Consider the following 18,235-nt stretch of genomic DNA (forward strand, 5'->3'; position numbering starts at 1 on the left):
TTCTAACTTTATCGCCTAGCTTAGATTTAAATAATGATATAGAAATGATATTGTAATCCTAGCAGGAATGATGATCATGCTTTTAATTTGTTGTATTGTAATTCTTCAGAAATACAAAGTTTTTTGTGAAAATAGCGTACAAGCCTTAATAATGGTTTTTAAAAAAATTTGGGTGTCTGATTAGCCAAAGTTGAGTTGGCCAGTTGTCTGTAATATCCGCTTATAATTTGTTTCCGCGGATCGAGCATTTTATATTAAGTACAAGGTATTATTTTCAAATAAGGAGGTTTCAACCATACATTCCCGTTACAGGTATCTGATGAATTGACGTTTTTATTCAGTGCTTTACAAATTCTGTGTCCTTCAATATTGTGATAGTATACTGCATGTAAATAAAACTTTTGAATGATCTTTTTAACATTTCTTGGCAATGTAAATCGACCTTTGTGACAGATGTATTTTGTCTAAGTACTTCAATTACTGGGAGTTCAAAGTGATTGAATTTAATAAATTCGCAATTGAAAATCACGTGTTTTATTGATGCATGGTAATTATAAGTTTTTATTAATTTTCAAACATTTGACACATGTAAATAATTTTTTAAACCATGATTTTTTTGTTGATTCTAAGTCCGTATCAATAGTTAGTTCTAAAGAAGGAACGCTACCTGTAATAGGCAAGTATTCATTCCATTCCGCTGGTTTCAGCAAAGGTAAATTTCTTATAAAAAATTGATTAGCACTTGTTGGTATTACGTGTGTAACGTCCAATTCCTTTTGTTCAATATTATTCTCATTATTGATGTCATATAATATCGATGGTTCATCATTAGTTCTATTATCACCGATCCAATTGCCTTCAAGTTTTTCAATAGGATCTGATACTTCTTGCCCTTTAACAGGTTTTGAGATTATTTGTATTCTAGGTTTTTCAGTTAGTAATTGATTGGACGACTCTAAATTGATTGTTTCATTTTCGAGGTGATCGACACTTGTTCCTCTTTCTACAACTTGTATGTCTGGTTCATCATCATAACGTCCAGAATCATTCCCTTTGTTATTCGTAATTATGTTTATGTTAGGTTCACAGTACACTAAATTCTCATTGGTTTGAAATTTATTATTATTTCTATCATATTTGGTCATTGGATGAAATCTTTTAGCTCTTGGCGATGAAATACTACGGTTGTCTTGTGAATGGTTTGCATTGGACTTAGATCGATTAGTCGAAGGTTGTCGTTTTTCATGACTAGACCAAGTATCGGGAGTCTTTTGAATAGAATTTATTGGAGCTGCATTATTAACATCTGCATCGTTCATTGAAGATTGTTTTAATGGCTCTGTGACTTCTGTAACAGTTGGCAATGTTGACGTTAAATTCAAGTTTAATCTTGGAATATATGGTATAGGTGTGGCTATGCGATTAATATTGGCCTCTTTAGTCGGTTCAAATTCTAGTTCATCAGTTGAACTGGTACAGCTACTTGATATATTGGTTAACATATAATCATTGTCCGACAGAATACGTTTATTCTTATAAGAGTAAATCCAAATGGTTCTTTTATCTTTGTCGTGTTCTTGGGCGAAATAGATTTCTTCATTATATGGTTCAAGAGTGTCATTCCAGTAGTCGCGATTGGAAATCGCGTCACCGCATTGTATTAATTCTATGTCAGCATTTGGATCATCTGATGAAGTACTAGATGTACCTAGATTATTTGGAATAGTGAAGCGATTGACTTGCCGATTATGATACGATTTGTACTCTTGATCATTGGAGTAATTTCTATCTAAAGTATAAAAACTGGGATACAGGTGGTTTGGACTACGATCGTAAGTCTTATTCATGGTTGGTCTGTTTGAATATTGTTGATCTTCATTATTTTTATTCCTTCGTCTTTCTCTTGCTGCCTCGTTTATTCTATAACTATCTTCATTAGTGAATAAGTCTTGACTAATATAAGACCATGCGTGAGCAAAGCTGTAGTTTTCTGAATCTTTCCTTTCTTCAATCTCGTCAGAAGAGTTTAGAATTTCGGTGATCTCTGCATTTGGATTGATTTCTCTTTCCTCCACAGGGTGTAAAGATATACTCGGATGTATGACGTTACGGTTTGCTAGAAGAATACTAATGTTTCATTAATATCAAATAAGTAAATGAAATAAACAGCAATTAACAGTGTGCCAACGTGAATTTAGTTTGCTAAAGTGAATGTATATAGTTAGGTACCTACTTACTATTCAAATGTATATTGTTGGTTATATTAAAATTTCTATTAAACATGTTTGCAAACAATATTAAATTATCACACAGTCAAAACTAAAATAAAATAAATTCACCGAATGGGGATATATCTAAGAGGGATATAAATTGCAGAATAGCAAAACACATTGCACAGCTTTCGCAATTGGCAAAAAATTACTGCTGTTTGTCATTTTTACAAAATGAATGACATATAAGTAAAAAAGTTTTCATTATGTAGGTACTTATTGATAATTTTAATTCCATGCATTTAAAAATTTTGTGAAACAGTGTCTTTAATATTTTTGGACTTTAAACAATATCGAATGTTCACACCCATATTCACATGAAAAAAAATCTACATGTAGATAAGTATATAACTAGGCTAACGAAGTACCTAATGGGAATCGAAAAGAACACAAAAACCTACCTACCTTCTTGTTAATTCCGCCTTCCAAAATCTACACGAACAGATAGAGCTACTTCGACAAATTCCCAATTCAAAGCTGAATAAAAAAGCCTTAAAATCCCCGACTACGTTAGCACTCAAAAATATTTTCCAACAGAGTGTAGTAGAGAAAAGAGTAGCAATTTAGTTGTCGCTAAAAGCCGGTGCGGCGTAGCGGCGGGTAGTGAGAATGTTGGCGAAACAAAGTGTAAATGGAATGATTGCGCCAATTCTCGTACAAAGGGAGACGAAATTGCATTAAAAGCTCAGTGGCACGGCGCATTTGCCAAGCACTTACTCCATTAGACGCGACCAAATAACATTACCGACGCGCTACGGAATATACGACAATAATCAATTATGATCTATGATATTGCTACATTTTGTCACTAAGCAGTAATATTAATTGATGTAACATACATCTAAACAGTTGGTTAACTACCTATGTGTAAACTTTTGTAATAAATATTCTTTTCTCTAATTTGTGTCTGACTTCGCTTCCTCAAGTCAAATAAAATTAAAATAAATGATGTCATCAGTGTTAATTTAATATATTTATAGTTTACTCGAACTCGTTCAATTATTTAGATTAGTATGCATGCGTTTATTTTTAATGAGTATGAGGATAATTAAGACTAATGTACTTACCTAACATTAGGCTATCGCACTGAACTTTAGGAAGGTAGTCGAATGAGAACTAAGTACCTAGGTAATAGAGATGCTTACCTACTATGTTTCCTATCATCGTCACTCTTTTACGTTGTTTTACCTACGTTTAAAGAAAATTACTTAGGTAGATATATGTAGTAAGTACCTATACCAATTGTACTATCTGTACGACACATTCAGACTTTCTGGGATTCTGGATTTGGTAACAAACAAAAAAATTACTTACGAAAAATAAATTACCTACGTTAGAGTTCTAACAGACGCACGGCAAGTGTTGTAGGTAGCCTCTGCCGTTCGTCTAGTATAGAACGCTTATGGTACCTAACATTAATAGGACTTATGTATGATAACAACGAGAAGTAGGTAACTATTAAGGATTAAATCCAGAATTACCCTCCTACCCATAGAAAGAAGAAAAACAACGTAGGTATAAGTAAAATATAATCGTAAATAACTTCAGTAAATTAAAAATCAACGCTATTTTTGAAAGTTAAAAATCAGAGGCAATTTTAAATATAAACCACACACCGTATAGATTTACACAATATAATTTCTGCACAAAGCGCCATAGCAAAGTTTCCCGAATGTAACACGGCTGTGTCCGCGACAAAGGTTAATTAATTGAATTGCAGCGAGAGGGCGGCAGCACTCATCGCTCACTAATTCGCAAATTAGCCGAGCGGGCCTTTGTTCGGTCCATTAACCGTGGCACATTTATCTTAAATTATTTCAAACTGATATTACACTGTAGGCTGAAGCTAATTAGTGACACGTAGCGGCTAAGTCTATCACTATTGGCTATGTGTAATAGCTGTCCTATGACAAAACCCAGATTTCGACTCTCAATATGAAGATTTTCGAACTATTAACATCCAAGTTCTAAAATCTTAGTAACAAACGTTTCTTATAATTATTTAATTTAACCAAGTTTTATAACTTATAATTATCTTAACTTATTGATAGCATCTTAAAAGCACAAACAAAAACAAAAAGCACTTTGGCGGAATATAAAGTAAGTACCCACGCGAAATCTTCCGGGAACCATTTTTTAACAAACCACGTAATAGGTTGTTATTTCCGCCTCTTCACAATTGTTCACGAATAAATTAAAAACAGCGTGGTAAAACCAATATGTTTACAGCACTGACAAACCTTCCATTAGCACATAGCGTAGGTATACGAAACGATGGCAATCATTGCGCGCTATAATTAGAATTTACTTTTGTCTATCAAAATATTTTTAATTGGTTTTAGCGTTGGAAAATAGTGTAGTGTATGATTAGTGGGTTTCAAGCTGTATATTTGCTTAATGGAAGGCGAGATAAAAGCGAGCGCTATCGGACGTATCGGAGCGGTAATTAGAGGGGCGAAGCCGCCGCTCTGAAGCTCTTCCTTTACATGCCACTTAAAGCTACACTGCCTTCTCACACTTAGGTGTAAGGCGTTAAGAATTGCGCGTCCGACCAATCGGAACGAAAATACTTGATGCAATATTCTAATACTGTAATACATATTACATTGTACAATGTACAATGTAGATACCTAGTCCCTATGTTACCAGACTAATACAGGTCTCTATGAAGGGCCAAAAAAATTGAAAGTTCATTTCCAAGATTAACAACAGTTCTAGTTAATAAATACATAACTACAAAATATATAAAACGGCTAAATGTAGAGCTAATTAAAATAACTACTTTGAAAATAAAGCATATAGAAGTGCTATGATATATCTATATCAGCTCTATTTAGCGAGAAAGTGTGTGCGAAATAATAATTGTATAACAAGTAAAAGCAACTACAAGTTATGTGCGTGCATTAATATCTGAAGCTTAATCTGACGATTTAGTTTGATATTGTAAAACCTCCACATGTACAAAAATTGATCATGTTTATAGCTTCTAGGTAATAGGTATACCATTGCTACTTTAAATCACATACTTACTTCTTTCTCCTTAATTAATAGATAGGTATATAACATATGACAATTGAGAAATTCCTTTAAATAAAATAAGTGAATACAATAAAAACAGCTGTGTGACACGCTAATGTTCCCCTTGTACGTTTGATCGTTGCTTTTAGTGAAATTGAAAACTTAATAACACGGTATCGGACATTAATTGCAAATTATGTTCGTGCATTAGTGTTGTGCCGTCAAATCTAGTTTAATCGAAGTACTTGTACATGCACTTTGGAGTAGGTAGGTATAATGTTCAAATTCAAATAGAAACATTTTCAATAAAATAAAAGCTAATCTTTTATGATTTAAAAACATAGTTAATATAAAAAATTTATATGTATTCCAGTATACAGCTACAGCTACCTATGTAAGTATGCCTTGTTCCCTGGAAATTGGAATATGTAAACGTCCTCCGAAGCCGTATTGCCGATTGCGTGCATACTTTCAAAACATATTTCACGTTATTTCCAAAGTTTCTTTCAGATTCCTATCTCTTAGTAAATAGTTTTCACTAAATATTTTCTCGTGTTTTCATTGAGTCATAGATAAATATCTTCGGTGCGTGCGCCTTGAAGTTCGTAAACAACCAAACATTATGGCACCCAGTAGTTGCCAGAGATGAGAAACCTTTGGGCGGAAACAATTTTTTTATTGAACATTTTAAAATTTTAATTTTCAATTCATTATTCATAGTGGATTCCATATGTAATTTAATGTATCGAAATGATTTCTCGCCGTAGTGTGACGTACATATAACATAAGGTAGGTATTCTTAAATATTTGTTGCAGTTGGTGACTTGGATTGAGTTAGGAAATTAATTTGGTGAAGTTACTTTAATTAATTTAAGTTAATTTCGTTGTAACTTTCGTTGTAATTGAATAGCTGTAGGTACGTGTATTCCAATCAATACTGCGGATACCTACTTGTAAAGGTTGTCTTGCACCAAAGGTTCATTCTTCACCAAAATATCGTAAATGGAAGGCATGATTTGACACTTTCAAACAAATGTTTTAGGAAATGTCGGCTTCGCTCTGTTATTCAACAGGCTAATACAAAGTCCCAGGCGCCTAATTGTCACGTTTTCACACAAAATTACTATTTAATTCTACACTTTCAATAATAACCTAAATATCGTGGCTTTTTACACGTTTTACACGGTGAAAGGAGGCAAAACACTAAAACTTAATTCACTATAAAAAATGTAACGAATTATACGAATTCAGTTCTTGTGCAAAACTCAGTTTAATTAAAATAAGTAAAAAATGTTTATTTGAAAGTTAGCTAAGTTTTTAGACAATAGAAGAAAGTATTCGTCCAAGTTACAATTTCATGTATCTGTATTAAAACTGAAATACAGGCAGTATGCATTATACAAAAAAATGCAAAAATAAAAATTTAAACACACTCAACTAATCGAAGGTACCTAATCTTTGCGTAGGTACTAAACGAAAATCATACATTCATTGCAATTAAAAATTGTCAAGAAATTGTGGAAAAGAAATGCGAATACATAATTATAAAAATAAGCTCCGTGAGAAGCGTCGAAAATGATTTCGCGTTAAAACCACAGCTAAAACTAAGATAAGTGACGTGTTAAATGTTAATATTAAATTTGTCTGTTATTAAGTTCGAGTGGATCTTTTAGTTTTTTTCTTGTTATCGAGTGGAGTGTCAATTATTTCATCAATAACATCTATCGGGCCGCTTGCATCTCTTCAGAACACGTCGGCATTAGAAACACGTTGTTTTTTGTTCTATTAACGCTTCGTATGTTGGATTAAGTTTTTGTTTCTGTTGTTTATAATACATCCTTCAAATTATTATAAGAGAGAGATTCTACATGACCGTGGAACGTATTTTAAGACATCATCTTTGAAACATGGGAAACACATACCTAGGTAGTTAGGTACCTAAATCAAATTTCGACTTTTACCATAAAATATAAAATTGTACCTAAGCATATTTTGTCAATAAGAAATAGTGTTAGTACCTATTAATAATTACAAAAGCCGTCAACACAATTTTCATCAAACGCAATAGAAAATAATTTGGAAAATCCAAAAGTGCACGCCTCATAATTTTTTTTTAATAAATACTTATTAATTATTATTTTTGTTTATTTAATAACAATTAAACCACATCGAATCAGACCCTGAAAAATGAAAGGGTTCTATTCCTGAGCATACTCAAGCGTAAGAGAAAAAAAAAGACTCGATTAGTAAAGTATTTCGGTCGCTATCGTGTTAACAAGAAAAAGGATCCGCACATACAGACACACGGACGTCCAAGACAGAACTTTTTTAAACTGTTTTTTAACTAGTTTAAATAACAAAAATGACATCAAAAATATCATGAACGTTAAAAATAGTGTTTTTTCTTAATATGTGTGTGTATGTATTATCTTACAAGTGCAATGTATGATACATAAAGACATTTTAAGCTTGAAAAATCAGATGTTTTGCGCGAAGTGACAGTAGTACCCACCTCAACGCTTCGCTTATGAGGCGTGCAAAAGATGTTAGTTATCACATTGCATTTTTAAGCTCATAATTTCATTACAAAAATGTTCACATAGATTTCATCTATATAGTTAATCGTCCACATCTAAATCTAATTTATATTATACAGTTAAACCATTGAAATAGTGAATCTCGTGTCATTTGGCGAGCAGGAAGGTTGCATTAGCGGCTCTGTAATCACGCGCCGCCGTCTAATCGGCCGATGCATTCACTTCATGCATCTCCATTACCCAACATTGTTTTAGTATTGAATCTAGCTCTTTAAATTCTGTGAAAAGTTATTTAAAGTATTAGAAAAGCAGCATATTCATTTATATTTATGATAAACATGCCTGATATGCTAGATATATTGAGACTAGGTAGGTACCTACTTACTTATGATTCAGACCCCTAAATATAATAAGCTATAAATTAAGTAGCCTATGATTCAGATGTTAAATATAATTTTTTCTAATTAAGTTATAAGAAAATTACGGAAACGTAGGTACTCGGTACTACAATGATTTGTCCGTTTGTTTTATCATTGGAATTCACGAAATAGACGTTTTTGTTGATTTCTATTTGATCATCCATTTAAGAAAATTCCATCTTTGACATATGATAAATCAAAATTGGATATGCTGCTCATGCTGCTAGACGATTTTAATTTTCCTGATAACAACTACTGTCTCTGTAGTTATATTGAAGCCATTTGAATATGTTAATATTTGAAGATAAAAATCTGAAAATAGACTACCTATTTGTTTATAGGAAAAAACATCTAGCTTCACGTAAAGACCTAGGTAGGCAGAGGCGGCTCGCCCTAAGGAGCGCTGGTGCAGTGAACTCCCATAAATAATTATAATAAAATCATACTCCTTAATTTAATTATTAACATTAATTATTACTATTTAAAATCAATCGTAATCTTTAAAACTACTGTTAATACCAATGAATATATCCATCATTCCATCATCCCATACACCTGTATAATACCTACTGTATTATGTAACGCGCGAAGCGGTGCGCTCACGATTGCGCTCCAATGAAAAAAGATTTAGTACATTTCCTAATACGAAATCCAATAGGAGTGAAAGAGAGGGTTTTGCCAGAGCCCTGCGCGTGAAACAAAAGATTTTCTATGGAAAAGTAGCAAAATTCGGTGCGCCGCACCCGCAAACGTTGCCGGTTCGTTTTTACCGCCCGGCAGGACAGCGATTGCGACGTTGCCAGTTGCTACGTCTATAATATAAACAAACACTCGACTCTCGAGTCAACTTCAATGCACGCGCGCGATTCATGCAATTTTCTAATTAAAATTATAAAATACGTGTTGAAATAGCCTGTACTTATCAGTATTACTTGTGAGTGTTAAAATGAACAATAATTATAATGTGGCGTTCATTAAAAAGTGTGATAAAACGTTACAAATTCGGCTTGAATGTAAAGCTAAGGGACCGCCACGGCCTGAACTTGATCTTACGCAAAAATGTACGACAAAAACGAAAACATATACGCGTGTGTTTAAATCTGAACAATATGTAAAAAAACCGTGGTTGTGTGGTTGTGATGAAAGCAACAACAGATATTTACGAATGTCTTGTCGCTTTAAGTTATAGATATTTTTGCACACCAAAAAGAAAGACGTATGTAGGTATTTCCTTTATAAGTAATTTTTTTGATAAATGTACTGCTTTACACCATGTATTTTCAGTGTTTTATTTCAAGTGAACACCCATAAAATTTTGTCACGAGCCGCCTCTGTAGGTAGGTACAATATTTTCTATAATCTAGCCTACTTGATATTTCAAAGCTTTTACCTCAGTCTTTTATAATTCTTCTTCGTAAGCCATAAATAACATAATACCAATAAAAAAACAAGAAATTCACTTATTTTATGTTCGCCGAATCATAAAACTATGGAATCTGAATGATTTGATCATCTTGAGGCGTCTTTATAATCAAACATTATACAGATGTTATTGTTCACAAATAAAACGCTCGTAATACTAATTGAAATACTACATTACGTCAGATAAGATTAGAATAGGGGCAGTGTTCGCTTTACAAATATAAAACAATCATTTGGATGGCTTAAAAAAGCGGCGATGTAACGCAACGTCTATTGCTGTGATATCAAGTGTTAAGAGAGAGCGTTTTTAAATACTTTAAAATAAAAAATATGTCCATGTATTTTGCAAATACATAACTACTTGTTTAAATACTATTCAATAATTATTAGATAAATTATATAAAGAATAGGTACCTAAGTTTCGCACTTTCATTTCATTTCATTCGTAATTCATGACTTAAGTATACCTTCCTACTTCATTTTATCACATTTCATTTCTTTTCTAAAATAATGGCTTAATTATATTAAATTAATATCTAAAAAAGTTTGGATAGTTATAAAAAAAAATGTTCAACATCTCATGACTTGAGTCGAATTGAATCCGCGCCTCGTCATCGCGCGGCGCCTTTCAGTTCATCTCAAACGTTTGGTTCCTCCCCCACAATAGGCCCAGCACAAAGAGTTACCACGTTTGCCGCCTCGTTATGTAAAATCGACCAAACAATGCCAGCGGTATCGCTTTCGGTAAGAATCAATCGAATCAAATTAACAATAGAGGTCAGAAACAACAAGATTGACATCCAAAGTAGGGTGAGCTCGTACTCAAGCTTGTCACGAACCTTTGAAGGTTCATTTGTACTGGTTGTTTGAGTATATAATAAAACGCTGTGTAGTTGCGGTTGCTACGAATGGCAGCCATGTTGTGGAACAAAAGGTGCCATCAACGCCTTGTCAGTGAAGGGTTTAAAACAAGCTATTGTCCTTATTCTATCACTGTTGCCCTTTGCATGTTACATCATGATAAACGTTTTAAATTTCGTTTTGGTTTTAATTTAATTGAGATGTAAGAAAATTGTTTAACTTTTTTAAATTCAACTAAGTTATAAGCTATAGCATTAATTATTTATTTAAAATTCGTGACAAGTAGGTAAGCAGATTAAGTAAAGTCTCGTTTTTATAAGTCCCACCGAGATTATATTTAAAACGGATAGTTTGATATTTGATGAAATTTAACGCGTAGGTACTTGATAGAAATTAAAACTACACATGGAAAGGTTAAATTGAAAAGCTAGAGTTACCTACCACTTGTTAATAAGATCAAAAAAATATACAAAGTATAATAACATCTCTTAAAAGCTTCAAATTACTTTAATATTAACTCCAATTGATGAATTCTGGAATGGCCAAGACTCAAGAGATATAATGAAGGATAACAGACGGACTTCGATGCATTCGATGCGACCTATAACAAACTAAAATCATTTTTTGCATATCTAACACAGGTCCATGTATTTTCTGTTCTAATTTGAGAGGTGGCATAAAGGCGTTTGATACAAAGGCTTGTTGGCGCGAGTACGTGTGTGTTGGGAAACACATACTTTGCATTTTTCTCCCCCAAGAGAGTGGGTGGTAACTGGTAGGGCTCCTGGCTGGTTTATGTATATGAAAGACTGGTGTACCTATATGTATATATGTATATTGTTTGTATTAATCAATGTATTGTATTAATTCTATTCGCTTCTTGAATTAGCTTAAAATGTTGATACTCGATTCTGTTATATATTACTATAGGCATTGATTGTTTAACATTAATAATTATACAAAACTTAACAATAACTGTTAAATAATTTCAATTTACGGTTGTGAAATATGTATTAAACAATAGACAAGGAAAACAATGCAAATATTACATACAACAGATCTTTGAATTACGCAACTTCCGCAACGTTAAGAGGTTTTATGTAAAGTAAAAGTTGCAGCATTCCGCTCATAGAAAATTGTGTAAAAATATTCAATGAAACAGCCTATGTAGAGTGTACACTCTACCGGAATCTCTATCTAAACGGATACCCGTTTGACAAAGGAAAATATTGTAGATAGGTAAACACAAAAATGTCGTAGCACGTCTACGCGGTATCTACGCAGCCCTACACCGAAATATAGCGTAAACAAAACAAAAATATTCACCCTCTTCAAGTGGAGGTAAAGCGGGGTACACACTCGCACAGCTAATAAACATTACCGCACAAACAGCGCGCCCGGGGCGGTGGTACCGCCGCGCCATTTGCATACCGCCTTTATACGCGCCACAGACTATCTGTTTTTCAGATGGACCACTGAAATTTTTGAGTATTGTCTATGCAGGTTTGTAAAACATGGTAAACTGAAGATCTAGTGTCTATTCCATTTATAAGCAATATTAAAGTAAAATAATTATAATTTATATATATAAAAATGAATCGCAAAACGTAAGTACGAGGATGGTTTTTATGTAGAGAAAACGTAAATATGTACCACGGGCGAAGCCGGGGCGGACCGCTAGTTTATAATAAGGTAGAGTCATCTAGTAAATTAATGATTGTCATTAATTGCTCTAATTACTTTTAGGTAGATTTAATATAATGTTTTAGCGAATTTATTTTTAAATTACCGATTTTTAATCGTGCTTCAAACAAAATACATTACATGAGTAAAGGAAAAGTCCATTTGCCATTGTTCATTCCATTATCAAAACTGTCCAAGTAGTATTCAAATGTTATAGACTAACGTTTAATACCTCAGGTAACACAAAGTTACTCTATGTCCTCACAACACTTGGACGCTAACCTAATACGACGTACCTACGTCAGTTACTCGCAGTTACGTGCTGGGAAATTGCTCTGCAAGGGTTACTAGTTGATTTTCAGTTGTGGACGTAAATTAGAACACGTAGGTATGAAGAGAACGGAGAATTGTACGAGAATTATGCAAAAACTATCTATTGCACGTTTGTGAAACAAAGGAAATGTTACTTGGAGTTGGGAGTTCGGAATGGTTATCAATAGATATGATGATTAGAGGATATATTATAATGCAGATGAAGTTTATATTAGTAATTCTAAATTCAAATTAGAATCAATAAAATAATTTGATAAATTTAGTGCAATTTTGTTGTCTAAAAAAACAGAGATTTTTGGTAAACATAATAAAATATATTCTACAAATAAAAATAAAAAATATTGGTAGAAAGTAATTGTTTATTTACGATGTTTTTCCTCTTTACTTATATACGGGAGGTATAATAAGTGATAAACAAACGTCAACGTCGTATCACTTAGGGTCAAGTTAAAAGAATTCTAAAGTAAACAAGAAGACAAATACAATGAAACAAATATTAGAATTTGAAATGACCCTTGCTCTCGAAACGGAGTGGTTTACTGAAGACGATACTACAATATAAAACGTTGCTTGTTTTCCACCTACATACCCATAATAAAGACTTATTGGTACTGGCTACATTTCCACCTATGTCTTATCTATTTTAAATTAAAATTTAGAAAGACTGCTAAAAAAGTTGCACGAAGCTACGTTTGCGTACACTTAATGTAGTTACTTATATGTTTTTTTGGGTGAATTAATAAAAATATTTAAGTATGTAATTGCGTTTAGTCTTCAAAAATTGTTAATCGCCATCACATTTTCAGGTACCTCAATCATTAAAATGATTAAGTAATATAGTCGAGTGAGTATGATGAATAAGAATTTTTGAGCGTTATATTGTTCAGTTATGAAAGTGTTTATAAATTTGCACAAATTTAATTTATAGTATAGATACTATACTACTCACAAATAAGTAAACATATTATTTAATACCAACTTTGATTTGAAATTTGAAATAGACTTAAAATAGAGGTAAGGCGAATGCCTGTGCTTATTGTGCTTTTTTTTCTACCTATATAGGTATTAACGGCTGCTGTACACAGGTAGAGTAGACGGTAGAGTCAACTAGCATACAACTCTACCGGTTTTCAGTACTCTACCAGTTCTAAAACTACTAATAGAGTAACTGTCTACATGTAAATTTTTATTTTGTAAGTAGAGTAACGATAAAATATCACTCGGTAAGAAACTCTAAGCAAAAAGTGTCGTCCGCGTCGATTCTATTTCATTTCACGAACAATTGTATTTATAAGCCGCATTAATTATTTTGACTTCATCTTTATGATCACGATGGCTTATACTACCAATGGTGAATACATTAGTATAGTAAGTAGGATAGTTAGTACTCGACCGCTCTACTCTACCGTTTACTCTACGCGTGTACAGCAGCCGCGTTTATCAAATGTGATAAGAAGACTAGTACATAATATTAGGAATGTGTTATAATCTTAGTTATAATACATATTTAAAAATAAAAAAGCGTCTCAGTATAAAGCATGACTTGTAATTTAAAATATTTATATAATACTGACCAAATATTTATAACGAGTTCCTTTTTTATTTATGCAAATATTGAATTTACATACATTTTAAGTAATTTAAATATCTCCATACGAAATATTGTGAATCGATTACAAACCGTTTGCACGAGCATTATTTAATTTTAGCTCATTTGTCGATCTGGTTGTTTAAAATTGACCTCTGTTGGGATTTCTATAGTTTTGTATAAAATAAAGTTAAATTATTACTCGTTTAATATATTTGGTGACAATATAGAACAAGAGAGCCTTCCGGATCAGCCCCTACTATTTAAAAAAAATAATAGAAGTTTTGATCTTCTATAAAGTAACTATTGCTATTTGCTCCCGTTTTTGTTCCACAGCAGCGTTTTTTTCTAGAAATCATTTCTAGAAAAAATCTGCATTTTTCTGTTTATTTAATCATTCAAAAAAAAAAGCACTTGAATTCAAAACAAACACTCTTTTTATATATCCCAAATCGAAACTGTACTTACTCGTCACTCTAATTAAAGAAAGTTTTACTCCGCAGCTTTTCTCGCGCGGTTGAATCCCCTGATACGTATTTATAAAGAAGCATTTTCATCAAAACATCTTTTTCTGTTACAATTTTATTCAGCCATTCTTACGAGAAAGCGAAGCACGCTCGAAAAGGTTCCCATTCTTATAGGTTAATCATAGGTTTAATTAACAGTAAGATTAAAACATCCGTTTAAAAATTAGGATTAATACACGTAAATTTTCCCTCGCACTTAGCCGTATTTAGCCAGCTATCGGCTATCGGTCTGTTTGTATTGTATATAAGATGTAACCCGAGACGGCTCCTGCATTGTTGTCAATGCTCTTGTACGCACTCTTCGGTGACGCGGCGAGCTTACGAGCGGAGGGACGCTTTATATTCATATTTAATTTATTGGAAATTGTTAATTGATTACCGATCTGCTTCTCTTTAAAAATTACTCAATCTTCTTCTATTACATCAAAAGAAAAGTCGACGTGTTTGAAACTACTGTAATATTTAAATTCGTCATTCTACACCTTAAAGCCTGATTGTATAATTTTATGTGCACCAAAATAATTTGCCATATTAAATAAATTAAATATTATTATATAATCGATATACGTTTGTTAGTTCAAGACTTAACAAATTAAATAGATTTAAACTGCAATTCTATAACTACAATTCGTCCATCCTTCAAAATTAATCTACTATACATATATTGAAAATAAGGTGTCTTATGTTGAGGAGAGATCGGAGCTGCTGAGGATCAAGCCGTGATAAATAGTTTAAACTCTATGCTTCTGCAATTACAATATCAAATAATATAATCATCCTATGGTCCTGAGGTAAAATTAAATTCGATTGTGATGTTAAAAAAAATACCTTCCACGTCCGCGCCACTCGTGAGCCAGGTCTTCGGCCAAGCGCTGAAGATGTTTGGGCTCCCCGACTCGATGCGTATTTATTTACACTTGTACATCGATGTGTTTCTAATGAGCCCTCTGTTTCCCCAGCTACAGCCTGTTATACCCACTACCAGTCTTTGTGCTCAAGACAAATCCATAATTACGATAATGCCGCAATCAACAAACATTTGCTCAAAACTTTCGTCCATTAATGAGCTACCGATATCGTTTACTTGAGTTTTTTGAACTCTGTTTACGTAACGAACGTGTCTTTAATGAATCTAAAATAATGCGCTTGTGTTTGAATTTTGTGTTTGTCGTTCGGGTATACCTGGGCATTTACTAACAATCATATTGATGGGAAAGCAAATAAGGGAATATATTATCGTAAAAGTTTGTATTTCTTGTAATTCTATTGTATAGCTCTGCGTTTTATATGGTGACACTTGAGAGCACGGCCAGAATAAATATTTACTTCTTCCAAATTCGCAGTAAACGCAACATTGACAATGTTTCAAACTCACCTCTTTGTAGAGCCTGCAAGAAGTTACAGGGGACCTTTTCTTAACCAAATTTTAACAACACTTAACGTTAAAACGATAGAGGAGTAAACGTTAGAGCTTTAACAATAAGTAAATAGTATTTTTCAATATATTTAGTACAATTTGTGTTTAGATAATTATTTGGTCACAAGCTTTTATACCAAACTTCAGCAGCTTTTGCTAACAATAAATATTAGATCTGTAAAGTAATTTAAATATGTATTTAGTTACATAAGAACTTAAAACTTTGTTTCCATTTTAATATTGAGTAATTATATCGGTAAGTATTCTCATACAACTTGTTTGGTAAAAATCAGATCTGTTATTGATAGGTCTCCAATAATGAAAATTAAACGTGCTTTTAGAAATTTTCGTCCAGCTAACTTCCAACGCGCACTCAAAATTCTCCAGTCACCTCGTCAAACGTTTGTTGTGTCTTTCAAAATAATCTCCTAAGGACATTCCCGAGTTTGCGTCCATTGTCATTGGTACTGTGTCAACACTAATGCTTCCTCGAAGGGTTCTCTTACAAAACTTCACGCGACGCACAATGCGCCAACTGTTGATATTGAAATCAATAATTTTGAGAGTTTTTTGTTTATCGATATGTTTATACAGGAACGTGAGGGAATTAGAATGGTGTGATGTGTGATGGGAACGCTTTTGTTATTTTTATACGAGAATCCATAAAATCTTTGATATAATCTCAGAATATCATATAGTTATGTAATTAAATATTCCATGATTTTGTTTTTAAGGTTATTTTTATCGCAATGAATAGAAAAATCTGTAAGATCTCATTCTAAAATGTGTTGATGCCAGTTAGGTATTAGGTTGCTCTTTTGAATAATTAGGTTGTTAACAACAATTATTGAACGCATACCGGGCACCAGCATATGGTTGTTTAGGTAAATTAGGGGGCGTGATTTGATTTAAAGGATAATAGACAAAATCTACGCATTTCGTGCCCATATCGAAGGAATAAAACAGACAGTAGAAATACTGCAGGTACTAAGGTAATACTATTTTGAACTGAGCTAAAACTAGACAGTTGATAAATATTTTATAATTTCTATAAATACCAACAAATCACCAAGTACGCTTCAATCTCTCCATGAATAACAATAGAGCGCGGGTTGAAACATTCACTATTCCCATAAGTGAATTGAAAAATGTCGATCTGCTCCACTGCCCCATGGCCCATTGCGAATTACTCGCGTGTGCACATTTAATTGTGGCCCCGGAGGAAACAGATGCTGATTACGAGGGGACAACCGACTGGAGATCATTTGTATCCGTTGTTAAATAATTTCTTGGCGAATTATCACGAATTAATGCTTTCTCGAATGTTTTTACTTGTACGATGTAGTTGTTAATTGAAGTGAGAGTATTTGTTGTACGAATAATAATTAGTAGCATAATTGTTTTATGGATAAATTAAATTATGTATGTATATGATTAATTTATTTATATGGATTCTGTGGTCAAGATTGTGGTAGGTAAATTCATGAATTATGCTTCCTTGAATGTTTTGTTATTTGTATCATGTACCTATGCTTCAATCTCTTCATGAACGATGAAATTGAAGTAAGTCTATTTGTTGTTATATGTTGTTTGTAATATTTGTAATAAATAAATAATTAGTAGGTACCTAACATAATTGTTTGGTGGTTGAGTTGAATTTGTTACATAGTATAAGAATGAAAGAATCGTACTGAGCCGTATAGGTAAATAATATATATAAAATAATTATATTCCTTGTATTACTTATGCATTGCTATTCAATGATATACAGGGTGTCCCAAAAAGTAGTGATGAACGCAAGTTGGGAGGTAGAGGACCTAGAGGGCTATCCGAATCACCCCCATGTATGTTATGCGATTTTTCGTATTTTCGGAGTTATGACGTTTTTTTCAATTTTTCTGCTATCGCCGAGTACGATGATATTTTCACTCATGGTGACGTGAATTATTGCGCTAGATGCTTAATTTTTTTTGTGTGCTAAGCTGAAAGATAGGTCAATTCAGTATGGTAACATTTATTATCGTTAAATCTTCAAATGGAATAAAAAAAAGAGTTAAATGTCAAGAAAGATAAAATTATCCAGTATGTTCAAAACTTCAAGGGCCCATAAAAAAATAAAATCACATGAAAAAAGTTTTCCATTTGGCTTTTAAAAACTTG

At 32.8% G+C, this 18,235-nt stretch overlaps 1 protein-coding gene across 1 annotated transcript; it reads right to left on the reverse strand.

Moving 5' to 3' along the window:
• Nucleotides 1–551: 551 nt before the first annotated feature.
• Nucleotides 552–2,581, reverse strand: LOC149480072 (uncharacterized). Its single transcript, XM_089707657.1, has 2 exons — nt 2,578–2,581; nt 552–2,116 (listed from the first exon to the last, which is right to left on the reverse strand). The coding sequence occupies exons 1-2, from the start codon at nt 2,579–2,581 to the stop codon at nt 552–554; spliced, it is 1,569 nt and encodes a 522-aa protein (XP_089563783.1).
• Nucleotides 2,582–18,235: the final 15,654 nt, after the last annotated feature.

This window comes from Colias philodice, chromosome 19, assembly GCF_061535455.1.
Source record: "Colias philodice isolate Cphi_HAF_F1 chromosome 19, ilColPhil1 Martin Lab GWU primary, whole genome shotgun sequence".
Taxonomy (NCBI): domain Eukaryota; kingdom Metazoa; phylum Arthropoda; class Insecta; order Lepidoptera; family Pieridae; genus Colias; species Colias philodice.